At 43.6% G+C, this 20,476-nt stretch overlaps 1 protein-coding gene across 1 annotated transcript in view; it reads right to left on the bottom strand.

Annotated features, from left to right (window-relative positions):
- SLC22A4 (solute carrier family 22 member 4) overlaps nt 1–20,476 on the bottom strand; it is an 84,774-nt gene that overhangs the window by 45,292 nt on the left and 19,006 nt on the right. Inside the window, exons 2-3 of the mRNA XM_075900352.1 lie at nt 16,103–16,206; nt 6,186–6,340 (exon numbers count right to left, since the gene is read on the bottom strand). Of these exons, the coding sequence (XP_075756467.1) occupies nt 6,186–6,340; nt 16,103–16,206 (259 nt within the window). The remainder of the gene's footprint in view (nt 1–6,185; nt 6,341–16,102; nt 16,207–20,476) is intronic.

Raw genomic sequence — 20,476 nt, forward strand, 5'->3', positions numbered from 1 at the left:
AGAGACCTGACCCATGGCGACTGGGCTTCCCATGCTAAGGACACATGGCAGCCAGGTGCCTCACAACCCTAGGTATCTTAGGGAAGCATCACACCCCATAACTCTAGTAGGAGGCCATTAGGGTTGCCAGATGGTTTGACCAAAAATACCGAGCACTGCCCTCCCGCCCCCAAAAAAAAACAGGGAAAAAATTGTTGAAAAAAAAAAAAAGGGGGGGGGGGACCAAAGTTGAGAAGGAAAAAGGAAAGGGGGGGGGGGGGAAAAAGGACCCAGAGAGTTAAGCAAAATAAAATAAAATAAAAAAACCCAGCATGGCCACTTTAAGAACAGGAGGGGCCATCTTGCCTCCCTCCCTGCTCCGGGCCAGACAGCTCCCCTGAAGAACCAGGTAAGTGGGGAGGGGGGGGCTGGGCCCGATTGCTGACTGTGTTGTAGGATTGTCAGGTGTCTGGTATTTTCCCCCCCGGCCAGAAAAAAAAAATAATAATCAGAAAACAGACATTAAGTGTCCAGTATTTTCTGAATTTTTTTTTTAAACCAGACACGAGCTGAAAATACCAGACTGTCCGGGTAAATACCAGAAACCTGGCAACCCTAGAGGGTCTCTCACAACTTAAGGGCGTCCTGCACTAGCAGTGCTATGTAGATGCCTTAGAAATGGATTCTGGAGACCCAAAATAGGTTCCTTCTAAGGCCATGTTGTGCTGTTGAAAAGTGCCCAACAGAGATGAATGAGATTTTGTAAAAAAGTAAACACAGATGGATGGAGTCAGAGTGACAGAGCCAGACGTCACGTACCACAGATCAGGCCAACCAAGGAAAACAACAAAACATCACTGACCATCACTTACATTCCTCAGCTAAAACCTCCCAGCGCAAACCTATCCATGCAACAAACCCCGTTGCCAACTCTGCCTGCACATCTACTCAAGAGACACTATCATAAGATCTAACCACACCAGCCACACCATCAGGTCCTCATTCACTTGTATATCTACTAATGTGATATATGCCATCATGTGCCAGCAATGCCTCTCTGCCATGTATGTTGGCCAAACCAGACAGTCTCTATGCAAAAGGACACAATCAGAAATCAAGAAAGGTAATATACAAAAATCAGTAGAGAAGGAGAACACTTCAAACTGCCTTCAAAAAACTTAACAAAAATCCAACAAAAAACCCCTTCAAAGACAGACTTAAAAAAACCAAAACCTGCAGAGCTGCAACTCATTTTCAAATGTGACACTCTTAATGTGGGTTTGGACAGGGACTGGAAATGGCTGGCTCACTACAAAAGCAACTTTCCCTCTCTGGGTAATCACACCTCCCTGACTGAACTGGCCTTGTTAGTACTGGTCCTCCATTTGATAAGATAACTTCTCATCATGTGCTAGTATATTTATGCCTGCCTCCGTCAGATGCATGGAGTGTAAATTACAAAGTGGATTTTTGCCATGAAATCTTATATCCAAATAATCTGTTAGTCTTTAAGGTGACACAGGACTCCTCATTGTTTTTGTACATACAGACTAACAGTTACCCCTCTGAGATTTGGAAAAAAGTAAGTGGACTCTGGAACATGGTGAGGGGAAGGCTTTGATATGGGACATAGTTCACTTGTTTCCTTCCCTCTTGATTATAAAATTGTTGATAGAACAGCAAGATATTTTATTTCCACATGTCCCTTAACAGCTAAGCTTTTGGTTAAGTCAAGTGAGCTTACCTGAGAATATTCTAGGACACTATTGAATGTTCAAGTATGTGTCTTGGAGATAATTTTCCAGACAGTTAAATTAGAGTCCACTGACTGCAGTAGAGTACGGAACAAGCCCTTAAGAGAGGCTATCATGCAAGTCTAAAGCATCTATTGGCCTCTAGTGCCTTGAACCTGATTGTAAGTGTTCATATCTAGAAATAGTTCTACAAAATAAACCCACTCTTAACCTCTCCACTAAGATCTGAGAGACGACAGGTTAGTAGCACACAGTCAAGTGAACAGAAATGGGCATGTTTTTCTTATTTGGAAGTATTTTGTAAAATGCCGATAAACCATAGTATCATATTGAGTAATTGTCTATAAGAGATGCTATTTTCCTACAATGTGGTGTATATTTAAAGCTATGGTATAACTAAAGTAATTATTCAGATTTTGTAACCCTGTTATCAAAGCTATATTAGCCATATGTGGAAAGAAAAATGCATGCTTCCTTGGGAGCTTATAGTGCAGCCTTTTTAGAATCACATACTTCTGTAATTACTTACATCTATTTAGCATGCATTGATTATATTTGAAATAGCATATGACCATAACACTAAACGCAATGGCAGTTCATTTTATCATCAATTTAATTGGTTATAATTGGAAGGAATCTTATAAAAATCATCTCATGTGGAATTTTTGAAATATTCATGGTCATGCTGCACCAGCATTTTCCATTCCAGCTCCCACCCAGTTTGCAGGGGATTACAACCTGGGTGTAAACTTTTCCCCCCCCCCAATTAAAATGACAGAAATCTGTCATGTAACATGCCTCTAATATGGTTACAATGCTTCTGGTCTTAAGAAAATTAAGTTTGTAAACCAAATGAGTTTAAAAAAGAAAAAAATTAAATGTTTTAATTGTCTGATCAATATCTGCTTAAAATCAAAACCAGTGTGACAGTGACTGAACTGTATACATTTAACATGAGCTCAATGAAGAATATAGGACACAAATGGAAAAAAAAAATCCAAATTTTAAATATTTAAATGATACACTGAATGTACCTTAAAAAAATTGCAAAGAAATTGTTTAAGTTACAGATACCTGAAAAATCCTGACCCTTCTCTCTATACCTTCTAGGCACCCACATAGTTTTAAAATTTAGGCTTTAAAAAGCCCTCAAAAACCTTACAGTACACAAAAAAACTCACTTGCTGAGACTTTGGACCAAACTGATCTTGGGAGTAACCCACACTGCTTGATCCGAGTGAAGTTTACACCAAGGATTAATTTGGCTCTCTGGACATAAAGCAGCTGCTAGGAGCCATTTTTTTCCCTCCAACACATGACTTTTAGCATGAACTGCAATTAGGATAAATGTAATTTAGGATAATTCAGCATTAACTTAACTGTCAAGAATACATGCGATCCTACAGTCCTTTCAGTAACAACCTTCAAAGTCATTTAATCAGACTTTATTTTGCCATATGGAAGGGACAATTCTCAACAATATAGTTATTAAAGCAACATGATCAATGTAAACCCACACTGGCATAAGAAGGTGCAATTTCACCAAAGCCAATGGATTTACATGAGGTACAACTTTGGCAAGGGAATGAAGTACAGGCAGCAAAGAAGACCGCTGCAAGAGTGGGTGCGGTGGAGAGCGAGCCAAGACACATTTTCTAACAAAGATGTTCATTTGGATAACAGGCCTTGAACTATTTCCACAGCTCTGTTTCTTTCTTTCACTAGACAGATAGGAAAATGAAGGGCAAGAGTTTCAGACTTGACTGACTGCCACAGAGATAAGTTCTTCTGTGAGCAAAGCATGAGCCACTGTGTTCATGGCATTCCACACAAGCTAGCTGGTACTTAAGTATAATAAACTTGTTTCACATTCCTTTATCTACAGAACATTATAGTACCTGAGTTACTGTCAAATTCTCTATTGAGTAGCTCTCCAAATATGGAAGTTTGTTAAAACTGACTGAGCTAAGCACTTAATCATTTATTTCTCTTTGAAATCAACAGGACAGAAGCACATACAGGGGAGCTGACAGCCTCCGTGGGCCACTGGGCAAAGTATATGTGTGATGAGGCTCCGCGTTCCCAGAAAGGGTGGGGCCAGGGGAAGTCCTAAGAGCTGCCTGGAGCCAGGAGCTCCTGGTCTCTTTGGGTACGTCTACACTACAGCGCTAATTCGAACTAACTTAGTTCGAACTAGTTAGTTCGAATTAACGCGTCTAGAACTAAAAACTAGTTCGAATTAGTGTTTTGCTAATTCGAACTAGCAAGTCCACATTGAGTGGACCCTGAACAGGGCTTAAGGATGGCCGGAAGCAGTGCTGGCAGGGCATCAGAGGAGGACTTAGAGCGTGGAAATGCTGTCTCAGGCTAGCCGAGGGCTGCGCTTAAAGGGACCCGACCCCCACCCCGACAGACAGTTCTAAGGGGTGCCCCGCTTGCAAAGCAGTCCTGGCTTGGATTGCCCGGAGTACCCACACTGGGCACATCACACCACTCGGCCATCAGCCCGGCTGCACTTGCCGCAGGCTGCCATCTGGGAAGAGGGGGCAATTGGGGGGCTGCAGGAGAGCTTCCACCCCCAGAAACCTACAGAGCCAGCCCAGTCCTCCCCATCAGGGGCTCGTGCCCCATTCCTCCCTCACCTCCTTCCACTTACCCTTCCCTAGCCCCCCTTCTTATTGATGTACAAAATAAAGATAACGTTTCTTCCAACATTGACTCTGTCTTTATTGAACAAAACTGGGGGAGACTGGGAAAAGGAGGTGAGAGAGGGGAAGAGAAAGGCTGGGAGGGGTAGGGCAACTAACATGATCAGGGGTTGGGAACAGGTCCCAGATGAAGAGAGGCTACAGAGACTGGGACTGTTCAGCTTAGAAAAGAGGAGATGGAGCAGGGACAGGATAGAGGTCTCTAAAAGCAGGGATTGGGTGGAGAGGGTGATCACAGAAAAGTTCTTCATGAGTTCCCATAAAGAAGGACTAGAGAACACCAAAGGAAAGGAATGGGTAGCAGGCTTCAAACTAGTAAGAGAAAGTTGTTCTTCAGAAAGCAAAGAGTTAACCTGTGGAACTCCTTGCTGCAGGAGGCTGTGAAGGTTACAACTAGAACAGAGTTTAAAGGGAAGTGAGATCAAGTCATGGAGGTTGGGTCCATGGAGTAGTCTTAGCCAGAGGGTAGGAGTGGTGTCCCTGCCCAAAGTTTGTGGAAAGCTGGAGAGGGATGGCACGAGACAAATGGCTTGGTCACTGTCTTCGGTCCATCCCCTCCAGGGTCCCTAGGGTTGGCTGCTGTCGGCAGACAGGCTACTGGGCTAGATGGACCTTTGGTCTGACCCAGGACGGCCATTGGAAGCTCAGGGCTCAGGGTCAGGGGTCTCAGTGGACCCCCTTGATTTTCATGCACACCTGCTCCTGGGTGGCCAGGCTGGCAGCTCTCCTGCCCTAGACGGCCACTTTCCTGTGCCTAGTGCGGAGATCGTGGACGAGGTCCACGATGTCCGCACTAGCCCAGGAAGGTGCCCGCCTCTTGTGGTCCCAGGCAAGCTCCCGGGAGCCGCCAGCCTGGTCCCGGGAAGAGGGGGTGGGCTGGGGGACATTGGGTGGGTGGCTCTGTGCCATGCCAGGTGCAGGGTCTGCTGGCTGGGTGCTGGCAGGCTTGCACCTGGCACGGGCACCGTAGCCAGCCCGTGCCCCTTTAAGGGATCCGGGGCCGGGAGGGGGGCATAGAGTTTCACTGGTGTTGGCCAGAGTGGCCACCAGGGAAACCTGGGGAGGGCTAGCCTCCCACTAGTTTGAATTAAGGGGCTACACACCCCTTAATTCGAACTTGTAAGTTCGAACTAGGCTTAATCCTCGTAAAATGAGGTTTTCCTAGTTCGAACTAAGCGCTCCGCTAGTTCGATTCAAATTCGAACTAGCGGAGCGCTAGTGTAGCGGCTATGAATGTTTAGTTCGAACTAACGGACGTTAGTTCGAACTAACATTGTAGTGTAGACATACCCTTTGAAACACCGGTTCCTGGGTAACTGCTGTCTCTAACCATCTCCCTCCATCGTTGGGTCAGGGCACATATCTAAGTGACTTGCTGAACTGGATCCTAATGCAGGTACTTTAAAAAAAAAAAAAGAAAAAAAACAGAGGCAGAGTCCTTTTGCACCTCAGTTTTAAACATTTTGAGCAATACTGGGGTTTACACAACTTTTTTCATTATTATTTAAAAGTCTAAAATACTCTCTTGGTCTAAGCCAGGAATGTACATTCATCACGTAATTCATCCTTTTAAAAATATTTTTGTATATTCCCTCATTTTTTAAGAAAACCTCCTAGTTGAGAAGATTAGGGATTATCCAGGAGAACGTGACAGTCTCTTAATAGACTGTCTGCCTGGAAGCAAAAAGCTAAATCATTCACCAGCACGCTGAGCAAGCATTTAACACAACAAATGTGTTCATACCCAGTATGAAGGCCACCACGTAGTTCGAGATCTGTCCCATGCCAACTATAAGAAACAGCACGGTGAACATCTCCCAGCTGGTAGAGAAGATCTGCACGAAACTGAAGCCAGTCTGCACTGCCATGGTTGCAAAGAGGATGGACTTCCTGCCAAACCTTTTGCAAAAACAAGTAGATTAAAGTAATATTTTAAAATATCCAGAATAAAAATAATTTCTAGGTATATGACTAAGCAATACAGACTTAGCACATGCACCCCACTCAAAACCACACATCTTAGCAATGCTCGCAGTTAACCCATTGTTTTTATGAGAATTAAAAATGAAGGCTCTTTGGAACTCATGACTAACAAAAAAACAAGTCAGAAAAGCAGATGTCCAATGGAGTTTAGTATTGCTGTGACAGATACAATTATACATACTTACACGTACAAATACAAATTTATGCTAAAAGAACATTCAAGCTGCAAAATCAAAAACTCAAACATCAGGAAATGACAAAATTAAGGCTGCTTGTGCAACTTTTATACCGCCCCCTTGTGCATATACATTGTGATACAACTCAAGCATCTACACAGCACTTATTTTGAAATAGAGCACTCTTCCTCCAACTTCCCTTATTCCTCATACACTGAGGGTTACAGGAGTCAGAGTAAGACGTCCTCCAGCTTGACAGTATTTTGACATTATTTTGAAATAACTGCCTGCTGTGTAGACGCAGACTAAATTATTTCAAAATAATGTTATTGTATAGACGTACCCTTCATGAGCAGCTTATTCAATAATATATTTTCTCCACATTCTTCACTATGAAACTCCAGGCCTTGTTCAAAAGTTGCTATATTAGCTGAGTGCTTCTCAAACCTTACATCAGCGTTTCCAATCTATTCCTGTCCCAGTCTGTGTCCACCTCACCCCACTCCTTGCCCTAATTCCATCCTCCTTTGTCCATGCAGTCTCATTCTCCACTCCTCAGGTTTCCCTGCTTGGCCCTGCCCAAACCCTTAGGGCTCATCTACACTGGCCCCTTTTCCGAAAGGGGCATGCTAATTTCACAGGTCGTAATAGGGAAATCCGCGGGGGATTTAAATATCCCCCGCGGCATTTAAATAAAGATGTCCGCCGCTTTTTTCCAGCTTTTAGAAAAGCCGGAAAAGAGCGTCTACACTGGCCCCGATCCTCCGGAAAAAAGCCCTTTTCTGGAGGATCTCTTATTCCCTACTTTGAAGTGGAATAAGAGATCCTCCGGAAAAGGGCTTTTTTCCGGAGGATCGGGGCCAGTGTAGACGCTCTTTTCTAAAAGCCGGAAAAAAGCGGCGGACATCTTTATTTAAATGCCACGGGGGATATTTAAATCCCCCGCGGATTTCCCTATTACGACCTGTGAAATTAGCATGCCCCTTTCGGAAAAGGGGCCAGTGTAGACGTAGCCTTAATGTTTGGCAATATTATAAACTGAAAACAGGAATTCTTAAAATTGGATGTGCTGGACAATTTTAATAAGAACATAAAAAAGGATTAACATGATTGTCCTTGAAGAACACTTCTGATTTTCACCCATTGGCAGAAATAGTTCAGCTCTCAAAAGTAGAGAAGAGTGTACTATTTGGGTTCCTGCAATGTAACAGCTGCAGCTTCTAATCGAAGGTGGTCAGCGTGTCAATAAGTGTGATAAATGTGCAGTTAATCAGAGGCTTCATCTTGCATTGTGTGTGAGTCAATGCGAGTTTTGTCTGTGTCGTGAGCAGACAGAGAAACATGCAGGAGAGGAAGTCTCATAGCAGCCGACTCTGCTGGAACAATAAAACTGAGGTAGTGGAAATCTAGCACTAGCACTGATCTAAGTACACTATCCTCTCTGCATTTTTCATCTTCCCTCTTTTCCACTTATCGTCCAGATTTCATTTCTATTCCTTTTTCTCACGGAAATGTATTTGCAAACTTGACACTGGCTTTAAGGACTCACATCTCCTCCACATACTGTATTAAAGTTGCAAAGCCAAGCATTCAAAATTTAGGAAAAGATAGAATTAAGGTTGCTTCTGAAACCTTAATTTGGTCCCCATGTGCCTATGGACTATGATACTGTCTTTAATTACATGATCCTATTCTATTTTTCTACAAAACAACTGTTTCATCACAAGGACACGTTGATCAGTGTGTATGGAGAACGGCAACAATATTTTCTCACTCAAAATGGTTTCTGCAACAGGATGCATAAAATGTTTGTCAATAAAGAATTGTATTTAAAAGTCTTAGGAAAGCAGCAAGCCAGAACAAAATTTATCTGGAAGCAAATCTATATGCTAGAGATTTTTTTTAAAGAGCCTTCCCACTCCACATCAAGCCTGCCAACAGAAGGGACAAAGAGGGCAGCTGCCCTGGGGTTCCAGTGGCAACACCCAGAGCCCCAGGCCGTTGCAGCTCTGAGAACTGGGGGGGAGGAGGGAGGAGAGCTCCATGCTCTGTGGGGAGTGGAGGGCTAGCTGCCCCTGGGCCTACCCCTTCTGCCAGAAGCCCTGCTCCTTTCAGGAGTGCAATCCCTCCTCCCCCTTGCCTACAGCCCTCGCAGAGACTGTCGGTTCCCCTGCACTCCACAAATGGTGCCAGAAAGAATTAGTGATTATCACGTCTCCTTTTTTAAATATTATATTAACTGAGTTCTGCACTCAACAAGAAGCACTGAATTACTTTTGGATTAAATGGAATTTAATACTTTATTTTTTAATATTAAAGCTTCCATCCAGTTTTACCACCCCAGAAGCTGATTCTTTGTACAATTGAGAATTTATCCTTGAGGGATAAAAGGGATCATAGTAGATAAGTAATTCAACATGAGCTCCCAATGTAATGATGTGGCAAAAGGGGCTAATCCAGGGCTTGGATACATAAAGCAGCCTAGTGAGGAAGATGATTTTACCTCCCTGTGGGACACTGATGAGACTGATAGTAGAATAGTGTTATGAGGGATGTGGAAGATGCCCTTAATATGTTAAATGTTTTTATAATTTCTCTAGTTTGGCTGTTATTGTGTTGCTTGCTATATGCTTATAGACTGAAGTCAGGAAGGACTGAAGCTACACAGACTGGAAGGCAGACAAACACTTCTGACAGCCCCCAACCTTGCTGATAATTAATGGACAATGATCCTTTGAAGTGTATTCCTGACCTCCAGTGGGCTTCATAAGCCAGTTTATCCAGGTTTAAGAGACACAGCACAAGACCAAGAGCTTCCAGGTAGATGAAATGAGCAACAGGGGAGAAGGAGACAGAGGTGGCAGGGATGTAGACTAACTTCAGTCCCAGAAGTAAGGGATGGGTGGTGGTGGTCAGGGAATCTCTCCCAAGAAGGACAGTCATCCATCTGCCATCCAGATTGGGAAATCTCAAGAAGCGTGTTCTTTGCCTGGAGCCAGAATTCAAGATATGACAGAGTATCTGCCAAGACTGATCAAGCTAACAGACTGGTGCCCCTTCCTACTTCTATTTGTGTGCACCAATGACACTGCCAAAAATTACCTTGAACGGCTCACTGCAGACCACATGGTTCTGGGAAAAAGCATAAAGGAGTTTAAGTTGCAAATCATGACCCATGAATTGTGGGCGCGAATGCGTGGTTGTGCAAGGAGGACTTTTGATTCTTCGACCATGGGATGCTGTTCCAGGAAGGATTGTTAGGAGGAGATTGCTAATGAATTCAAGGAAGAGCATCTTCACAGGCAGGCTTGGGTTATGTCTACACTGCACTGTAAACTTGAAATAAGATACGCAATTTGTGCTATGCAAGTTGTGTACTTTATTTTGAAATAAACTCAAAATAAAGTGCTATTTCGAGACATCCCTTGACCCTCATGGAATGAAGGTTACCAGGATGCCAAAATAGTGCGCCCATTATTTAAAAAAATATTTTGAAATAATGGGCGCCTGGTGAAGACCTCTGGTATCCCAAAATAGCACTGCAGTGTAGACATACCCTTGCTGTCCTAGTGAGGAGAGCTTTAAATGAAGTTCGCTGGGGGATGATGACCTAAGCCCTGAGGAAAATGAGGAAGTGGGATATGGGGACAAAACACAAGGAGAAGGTTGCAACTGGGGAGGCCTCCAGATTCAGTCTGAGAAAGCAGATTAGTTGGCTAGTTATGTTAGGTGCCTGCACATGAATGCAAAAAGCCTGGGAAACAAACAGGAAGAATTGGAAGTACTGGCAGAGTCAAGGAACGATCATATGATTGGAAGACTAGAAAGTTGGCTAGATCAATGGGTTCAACGAGTACTGATCAACAGCTCCTTGTCTACTTGGCAACCAGTATCAAGCAGAGTGCTCCACGGGTTGGTTCTGGACCAGTTTTGTTCATCATTGTCATTAGCGATATGGATGATAGGACGGATGGCACCCTCAACAAGTTTGCAGATGACACTAAATTGGGGGGGGGGGGGAAGAGGTACTTACACTGGAGGGCAGAGATAGGATTCAGAGTGACCTAGACATATTGGAGGACTGGGCCAAAAGACGTGATGAGGTCAAACAAGGACAAGACCAGTCTTGCACTTGGGACAGAAGAATCCCATGCATTGCTACATGCTGGAATCAACTAGCTAGGCAGCAGTTGTGCAGAAAAAGACCTGGGGATTGCAGTGGATGGGAAGCTGGATATGAGTCAATAGTGTGCCCTTTTAGCTAAGAAAGCTAATGGCAAACTGAGCTGCATTAGTGGGAGCAGATCAAAGGAAGTGATTATTCCCCTCTATTCAGCACTTGAGGCACTGGAAGACTACATCCAGTTTTGTGCCTCCACTACAGAAAGGATGTAGCCAGATCCATAAACAGGAATTGCAATCCTTCCATTTTCCCCTGTTCTTCTGCAAACATGTAATCTGTTGTTGACCTTCTTGGCATTGGCTGGGGCCTTCTTGATACTTCAGCTCCTTTTGAAGACTGTTCTCAATAATTCTTTCCGGCCATTTAATCAAGTAATTCCTTAACTTGATGGGTCCTTAGTTGCTGTATTCATGCACATCACCTTCTCCTTGAAGATAGAGACCAATATGCTCTTAGCTCACACATCAGATGTTTTTCCACTATGGGACTAAAAAATAATTTATCATTGCCCTCCTGTCTTAATGTTTCAAATGACAGTTGGTACACTGTCTAATGGTACTGCTCATCCACACTTCATTGTCTTTAATGCTGCTTTGTGGGGTTCTTCCTCATGCATACATTCCATGTTTTTTTCCCCCACATTCTCTTCACTGCGTAGTCTCTCATAAAACTGCTGCTGTCTTCTAATGCCGTGGTTCTCAAACTTTTTGGCCCATGGCCCACCTGGCTCAATGCAAACCTTTCCATGGCCCACCAGTTGCTAAGGGAAATGCGCCATTAATTACATAATTACACCTGAGTCATTTGCTAGTGCTGCAGCTAGGGAGAACAGTTTAAATCAGGAAAAAAGGAAATATTAAATTATTAAACAGATTAAGCATTTCAAGTTTCTCATGTTAGTTTACCAAACTTCATTTTAAATGAAGTAAAATATTAATGTATGACCACACAGAAAGTTTCAATGTTTTATTTATGGCAGGGGTGGGGAACCTTTTTTGGGTTGAGGGGGGCACTGACACACAGAAAAGTCAATTGGGGACCATGCAAGTGAGAAGCAAAAAAAACCTCCAAAAATCCCCAATCCTTACTGATGTGGCCCTCAGACTGAGACACCTCACTGCTCTGGAGCTCTAGCCCCATGAGGTGAGGGAGAACTGAGGTTCAGAGCTTCCCATAGGCCAGATTTACTCTTCTGGAGTTCCAGGCTTAGTGGATTTTGTGGACCACCCTAGGCGTGAGGACAAAAATGAGAGGCTCAATGTGTGGGACAGGGCTGCCAGTGAGAGAGAAAAGGACTGGGGTGCAGAAGTAGGCTGGGAATAAGGTGTCTGCCCAAAGGAGAGGGGGCAAGGGCGGGTGCAGGAGTAGGCTGAGGGTGCAGGATCTTGGTGGAAGGAAGGTGCAAAAGGGGTGGGGATGCGGGATCAGGATCTATGGGGAAGGGGGACACTTACTTGCTTTCATGCCCTTTGTCCCTCCCAGGCACCGTGTCCCAGGCACAGTCTCCTGCTGCTCCCATGGGTCAGATTCAGGCAAATGGAAGCAGCAGAGAAAGCATCCAAGCAGTATATCCATGCGCTGCTGTTACCACAGCCGGCGGGATGGGAGCAGAAGCACATGGAGCCGCTTCTAGCTCCACTCTTTTCTTGAGAGCCAGATCCAGCAGGAAAGCTCAGTGCTCTCACTGCCTGCCTCCACATGACATGTCTACATTGGGAAGTTATTTTGAAATAACATGGCAAGCATCCACACCACTAAGCCTGTTATTTTGAAGGGGCTAGTTATAACGGGCTTGTTATTTCAAAACAACAACAACTGCTTGTGAAGAGGAATAGACTTTTGGAATAAGTTATTCTGGGAGTTGTTATTTCAAAATAAGTTACTTCAAAATAACCTAGTAGTGTAGATATAGCCCCAGAGCAAAGCCAGCACTGGTGCTCCATCCTGGGGGGGCCACGAGGCTGGAGTGCCAATGCAGGCTCCCTGTTATGGGGAAAAGAGTAGAATGAGCTTGAGCCACAGACTTGGAAGGTGGCCATGGACTTCTAGTGGTTCCGGTACCACAGTGAGAGAACCACTGTTCTAATGATTTCACAGACTTCCATCTCTTACACCCTTCACAGTTCTCAAGTCCTCTATGCTTCCTTGCCTAAACGATGTATTTCTTGATCACTTCCCCTCACTAGCAGTCTTGTGTATAGGTTTTTAAATGACTGACCCATAGCTTGCACTATTCTTTTCACTATTTTCTTAGCCAGCTTCTATTCCTCAACTTTCAACAATTCTTATTTTCTGCTGCAACTTAAACATTTTCTCATTACTTACTTCTAGCACGTTGCTGGACCAATACATCTCCTTGCCATAAAATTTCCATCCTTTCATTTGGCCAAAGGCAGCTCATGTACTTTCAGTAATAGGTTTGGCTATTTTCCTCCCCAAGCCATGTCAGTGTCATTGTGTTGGTTAATTGCTGTCCAATCTCTGTAGCACATCATCCTTAAATCTCAGATTAACTTCTCTATCTGTAACCTTCCACTACTTGATCCTTTATTCTATAACTCATCTTCTGTCTCCCCACTAGTCTGCCTCCCCCAGACATCCATTACGCACAATGTATGTTGCTCTGCAATCTGCTCTCCTGGAACCATTTTCTAGTCTCTTCCTTTTCTCAGGAAGTAATCTGTCCAGAATCTGTTGGCAAAGAATCTGTGAGTCTCTAAGTGCTGTGCCCACTTTACGGAGTAGACACTCACTGGCAACAACCAGTAAAATCCTGTTGAATTACTTAAACTGATTAAACATTAACCAGTTAAGTAAACAGATTAACCAGGGGCAGATGGCGGACTGGAAAGGCCTCCACGCCTGCCACAGCTGGCTCTTGAACCCTGCGCTGGGCTGCTGGCTGCAGCCCGCGCGAGCTGGGAGTCGGCAGCCTCACACTGGGTGGAAGCAGCAGTGGCGGTAGGAGTGGGAGGGGAACAGGCAGGAGGCTGCTCCCAGGTAACATCCCTAATTATCACAGGCATCCTTACTTCGTGGTACTTCTCTTATCATGTGGTCCAACTCCTCCCCCATCATGTAACCATCCTATAGCACATATAACAATAAATGCTTAGTGCTTCGGGATGTTAAGTTTAATCAACTAATTGACTAGTTGATGGAATTTCTATCAATGTGTCTATTATTTGATAAGCGGGAGAGTGGCTGCAGGTTTAGCTCCCGGCACCTAACCCCGCTGCGGCTCTGCCTTTTAAACGTCTTAAGACCCAGCAAACTTTTAATACATTTAAAAAGCAAAAGCGCAGGGGAGGGAGGGGGAGACCTGGCCCAAGCTTGGAATCCCCTGTCCTGGCTTGCACCGCGTCCCCCACACTGCACACCAGTCTTTTAAATGTATGACACTTCAATCCGGGACAGTTCCTCAGATTCATCACCCTTAAGGACGGTGCAGATTTGGGAATCTCTCTAACATTCTCAGCCATGAAGACTGAAGCAAAGAAATCATTTAGTTTATCCGCAATGGCTTTATCGTCCTTGATTGCTCCTTGTATCTCTCGATCGTCTAGGAGACCCACAGGTTTTTTAGCAGGCTTCCTGCTTCTAATGTACTTTAAAAACATTGTTATTTCTTTGAGTTTTTGGCTAGCTGTTCCTCAAAATCTTTTTTTTTTGCTTTTCTTATTACATTTTTACACTTGATTTGACAGTGTTAATGTTCCTTTCTATTTATCTCACTAGGATTGGACTTCCACTTCTTAAAAGATACCTTTTTGTCCCTCACTGCTTCTTCTACATGGTGGTTAAGTCACAGTGACTCTGTTTTAGGTCTCTTGCTATGTTTCTTAATTTGGGGTATACGTTTAAGTTGTGCCTCTATTATGACGTCTTTAAAAAGTTTCCATGCAGCTTGCAGGGATTTGGCTCTAGTCATTGTGCCTTTTAATTTCTGTTTAACTAACCTCCTCATTTTTGTGTAATTCCCCTTTTTGAAATTAAATGCCAGGGTACTGGACTGCTGAGGTGTTCTTCCCACCACAGGAATGTTAAATGTTATTATATTATGGTCACTATTCCCAAGCGGTCCTGTAACAGTTCTCCTGGACCCGATCCTGCGCTCCACTCAGGACTAAATTGAGATTAGGGGTTTGGAACGGGTCCCATATGAAGAGAGGTTAAAGTGACTGGGACTTTTCAGTAAAGAAAAGAGGAGACTGAGGGGGGATATGATAGAGGTATTTAAAATCATGAGTGGTGTGGAAAGGGCAGATAAAGACAAGTTATTTATTAGTTCCCATAAAAGAAGAACTAGAGGACATCAAATGAAATTAATGGGCAGCAGGTTTAACACTAATAAAATAAAGTTCTTCTTCACACAGCATGTAGTCAACCTGTGGAACTCCTTGCCAAAGGAGGCTGTGAAAGCTACGACTATAACAGAGTTTAAAGAGAAGCTAGATCATTTCATGGAGGTTAGGTCCATAAAAGGCTATTAGCCAGGGGATAAAAATGGTGTCCCTGGCCTCTGTTTGTCAGAGGCTGCAGAAGGATGGCAAATCACTTGAGCATGATCTTCGGTTCACCCTCTCTGGGGCACCTGGTGCTGGCCACTGTCGGCAGACAGGCTACTGGGATAGATGGACCTTTGGTCTGACCCAGCACGGACGTTCTTATGTTCTAGCTGCTTGATGTCTTCAAATCGAGACTGGATGCCTTTTAGAAGAGAGTCATTAACCAAACACAAGCTTTTGGGTTCAATACAGGATTAACTCGATGGTTTTCAATGGCTTGTGACATACAGGAGGTCTACCTTTTAACTGAAGAATGGATCTATGATAAATATCTGCTCATCACAAATCATGCTAGCCTTTACAATAATTCAGAGTCAGCTGATCCTTCATTATGGATCTCTTCAGTTTGTCTCCATGAACCTTCTTCAGTACACAGACAAAAAATGGTGGATTGAGTCCTCACTGCACTTAGATCCAGTCTTACATCATGATGTTAGAGGAGGTTTTATTCTTGATAAAACTACTTTAAGAGCATGGATAAAGAAACATCAACAGACCCACTGTCCAATGGTCAAATATCACCACATCTGAGTACAAGGCAAATACACGTGCCCTTTTCAGAGTTATGGGAACCTAACACCCTTAGCAGTTACATCCCTTTTAAAATCTTACTGTGTGAGACTTAGCACCCTCATTTGGGTTGAGCCTTGAAACATGCTCAGAAAGGAAGACTTATGCTTGTCTTTTAAAAGGGTAGGTCAAGCTGTAAAATTCTAGAAGCAGCACAGCTAACCTTCTGCATGTACTTTACCTGTCTGAGAGTTGTCCAGATATAAAGGATCCAAGAAGCACCCCCACAAAAAACAAGGAGGTAGTCAGTGGAGTTTTCCAGTCATCATCACATACCAGATTCCACTGCAAAAGAAAAGGAAAGTCACACAGTGCTTTATTTCTTAGTATAATTTCACAATTGTTCACATCAAAAGATTTAATTTAGCTGCTCAGTAACAAGTTCATTTGAAAATGTATGGATTTCAACATACTTTCGCCTAATTCTCCCACACTTGTTTTTCTACCTGGGTCTGATCATCAAGCGCTATTGGGCATAGTGTATTAGACACTAATGGCTCCTTACATTTCACAATCATTCAGATCTAAAGATTATCTAAATTAGCTGCTTTGTAACCAAGTGCATTTTGAAACTACACTGATTTCAACACTTTGGCCTAATTCTCCCACACTTGTTTTTCAGCCTGGTTCTGGTTATTGGACACTACTAGGCATAGTGTACGAATTAAACAGCAATGACTCGCGACCCGAAGCATAGTTTATAGACAGTCAAAAAGGGGGGAAAACTCCCCAGAACGTCCTCTTCTAGGGATGGGCAACATTACAACTGGCTTCATAGAAGACAGGATAAGGAACTTTGTTCTCCCTTCAATATGGCTTCTGTCAGGCCCCCACTCTCCCTATATGGCCTAATTAAATCCCGCCTCTCTCCCAGTCTTAGACCCATAATGCACTCTGAGACATATGCCACAGAGCAGACAAAAAAATCAGAGTTTGGTGACAGCTGGATGCTGTACACTGGTTCATATGGATACTCCTGGGAGGTGTGTGTGTGGGGAGTGGGGGGCTTTTGGATATACTACCTGAGATACCTTAAAAGGGACTAGTTTTCAGAAAAGGTTGCACCCCCACCAATGCAAATCAATACAACCCGAGGGGGACCCTAAGACCACTAGTCATTTTGGCAATCTTAGTTATTGAGGTCACACAAAAACCAATAGAGACAGACATATTTACAGGGTCAGAGCAAGCCAGAGAGCTGTGGGGAAGACAGAAAAGATTCAGAGAGGCTGACAAGCACACAAACGTCTCCCCATTGTACGCATGTACCATTGGATTCCCTACCTCTTCATCGGTCTGTGGTTTTAGATGTTAAGACCCCAGGGCAGGGACTGTCTCTGCTATCTCTGCATGGCACCTGGCACAATAGGACCTGAACCCTGATTGAGGCCCTAGCATACCATCCAAATATAAAATATTTATTACTAGTCTCTCTCCTCACAACTGTCACAAAATCTGTCTTGTCTAAAATAAATTAATAGGATTTATGGCAGCTTCATTTTCACTGGGGGGGGGGGGGGGAAGCATTTAGTCAGCACATTAGCAATGGAGCTTTGTTATAGTTTTGCTCAAGTGGCGATTGCAGCTATGGCACTAAGAAAGCCACAAGAACTGTAAATATTTTGAGTCTCAGATAACAGGTTATTTTACAGGGCCCTACTGATTCCACGAATGGGGTGTGGTGGAACTGACATGGAAAAGGGGTTAGAGACTGCAACAGATCCACAGCCTTATCTCCTTCGTCAAACCCTGCAGAAGGTTCTTCCAGTGTAGCAAAGAAGGAGTGGCGGGCACAGCTGATATTAGCGGCATCATATCTTCCTTTCTCACAAAGCTGTGGGGAAAATAAGTCAGTACATCTTGCTCTTATGGACAGACATCCAGGAATGGTGGCTAGCATCGCTGGTGCATAAACTATCCTATCATGGTGCTCTGAATATACACAAATATGTAGAGGGCAGAAGCCCTCTACACAATCCACTCCCCACCTAAAAGAAGAGACAAGAACAGAGAGCTTTCTGGGCCATACACCAGTTCTTTGATTGAGAAACCATCATAAGAGCTCAACAAGAAAAGTTTCATTTACATATGAGGTGAGGTTTAAAACAGGGCGAGGAAGCAGGAAAGGGGCTGCAGACTTGCAGGCAACCTGATCCTACATTCATGCAAGTTTTCATTGTACCTGCATTGCTCGATCGCAAGGCTTGTTGTGTTTCTGTATCTAAAAGAAATACTGTCAGGTTAAAAAAAAGTCAACTCTTTTCACACGTTAATCACTTTTAAAATGCTTTCTGGTCTAATAAGCTCCAGAGCTCATTGTGTTTGCTATTTATTCTGGTGACTGGAATGTGTTTTGATTGGCCCTTTTAAATGAGTCACCACAAAAACATTCCTATTGATCTCCAGTTTAAGCCTGTCAACCTGATAGAGCAAGGTTTTTTTAGAACGTTCATGATGAATCTCATTCTAGTCAAGCGACAGTTGAGTATGTTTTTGTCACTGCACATGTACACATAAACTTAAGGCATGTTTGCCAGAACTGCTTGTGAGTCCAGAGTTCACAAATTATCAATTTCAAATTGGATCGTTTCATCATAAATCCTGACTGATTAAGCATCATTTCAAAGCAATATTATCACGTACAACATAACGTTAATCATGCTTAAATCCATCCTTTTACAGGAACTTGATCTTCAGTAATGCAGCAGGTAGAGCAGGAAATACAAGGCTGAGGAAATATTTGAAAAAGTAAATAAAATCTATTCAGACATTCTATAGCTAGACAGAATAGCCTGAATTGAAATCTCAATGGTGGATTGTTGGTCTAATTTTCAAGTCATGTAGAGGAGAAAACATTTCATGCAGAATTCCCCACAGTTCTCATTCCATTTTTCCTCCCATAGTACCCACTTTGAATTTTTACCCTGATATTGTGGCAATGGATCCTCTAGGATTCTGCAGGTTCCATAGGACCTGCAGCCATATTAGCAGGAGCAGGATAAATATTCAACAAATAATACAGGAGTGGATGAGAGTAGGTTTTGCAGAGCAGCACAGTAGCAGGATTTAAAAAAAAAAAAAAAAAAAATAGTCCTACAACGCCACATGCGAGTCCTGTCCAGCAGCTGCCACTCTCCAGCTGCCCAGATCTGAAAGCAGCACTGCCGCCATCAGCAGTGCAGAAATAAGGGTGGCAATGGGGCATGACTGGAGAAGAGGCCCAGCAAATTCTAAGAATGATAAGAGGAGGGCAAGTGCAAAAGTTTGTGCATCACTGTAGTAGGGATGTGAAAGTGTAAACGGCTAACAGATAAACCTGGTTAACCGTTCACAATTACACGCAGGCTCCCACCATGTTCCTGGGAAGCCGGCTGCCACTTGACGCTGCTGCCTCTGTATCAGAGACAGCAACACAGGGATGGCAGCCAGTTCCTCAGGAGCAGGGTTGCAGATGGGAGCTGATTGCTATCTCTGATACAGAGGCAACAGAGCAGGGCAGCAACCAGTGCGCACCGGGAGCTGACTTAAAAGCTGTCTCCCAGCATCCAACAGTTGCTGGGGAGCCGGCTACCACCCTGCAATTGCTGCCTCTGTATCAAAGGAAATAGTATGGGGTGAGAGCCGGTTCCCTGGGAGTGGAGCAGCAGGCAGGAGCTGATGGGTGCTTAAAAGCTGGCTCCCAGTATACACCAGTTGCTGCTCATGCTGCAGATAACTGTGTGACTGCAATTACAAGTTTACCCAATTACCTGTTTTAACATCCCTATGCTGTAATACAGACCTGTCAATCAAAATAAATGGAGTTAGCCAAATTATTCCTGTTAATGTTAAAGAAGGCACATGGCTAAGCCCTAGGCTTGCCAGATGCTTTCACCCAAAATCCCGAACATGGTTGTCCACACCCCAGAAAAGAGCGCCACTGTGCCTTTTAAGAATCCCCGTGCTCCTTGCTTCCCCCCGCCTACACCAGACACGGCAGGGAAAGACCATCCCCACCAGCCTTCAATCCAAGAGAGAAACAGAAAATACTGGACATTTAACGTGTCCAGTATTTTCTGTTTTGTTTTGTTTTTTAAATGGACAGGAGCCAGAAAAAAAAATGACTGTCCGGGCAAATACCAGACACCTGGCAACCCTGCTAAGCCCATATTCAAGTCACCTCAGATGAGTAGATTACATTTGGTATCACTGACATAACCAGAGTTTATTCTGATTGGCTGGCTGCTTAATTGTAAATTGAATCCAACTACAATTCCCAATGGACAGGTGTCGTCAACACAAAGGCTATCACCACTTCTGAACCCCATTGTCAGTTTAAATAGAGATGGTAAGGGAATTGAACTGTGGAAAGATTCTGCTTTTAAGCATGTGAAATCTAACTTTTCACAATGCATGAAATTAGCTGTGTCATTCAATGGAGATTTACATTTTCTCTCTTATTGGCACCAAGTATATTAGTCTATAGTACTTTTCTATTGACCACTTATGTTCTAGAAGCTAGAGAAGATAGCAAGCGTTAATCCTACTTTTCCCCACTGAGTAGAATAATTGTACT

The sequence above is a fragment of the Pelodiscus sinensis genome, chromosome 17 (assembly GCF_049634645.1).
Source record: "Pelodiscus sinensis isolate JC-2024 chromosome 17, ASM4963464v1, whole genome shotgun sequence".
NCBI lineage: Eukaryota > Metazoa > Chordata > Testudines > Trionychidae > Pelodiscus > Pelodiscus sinensis.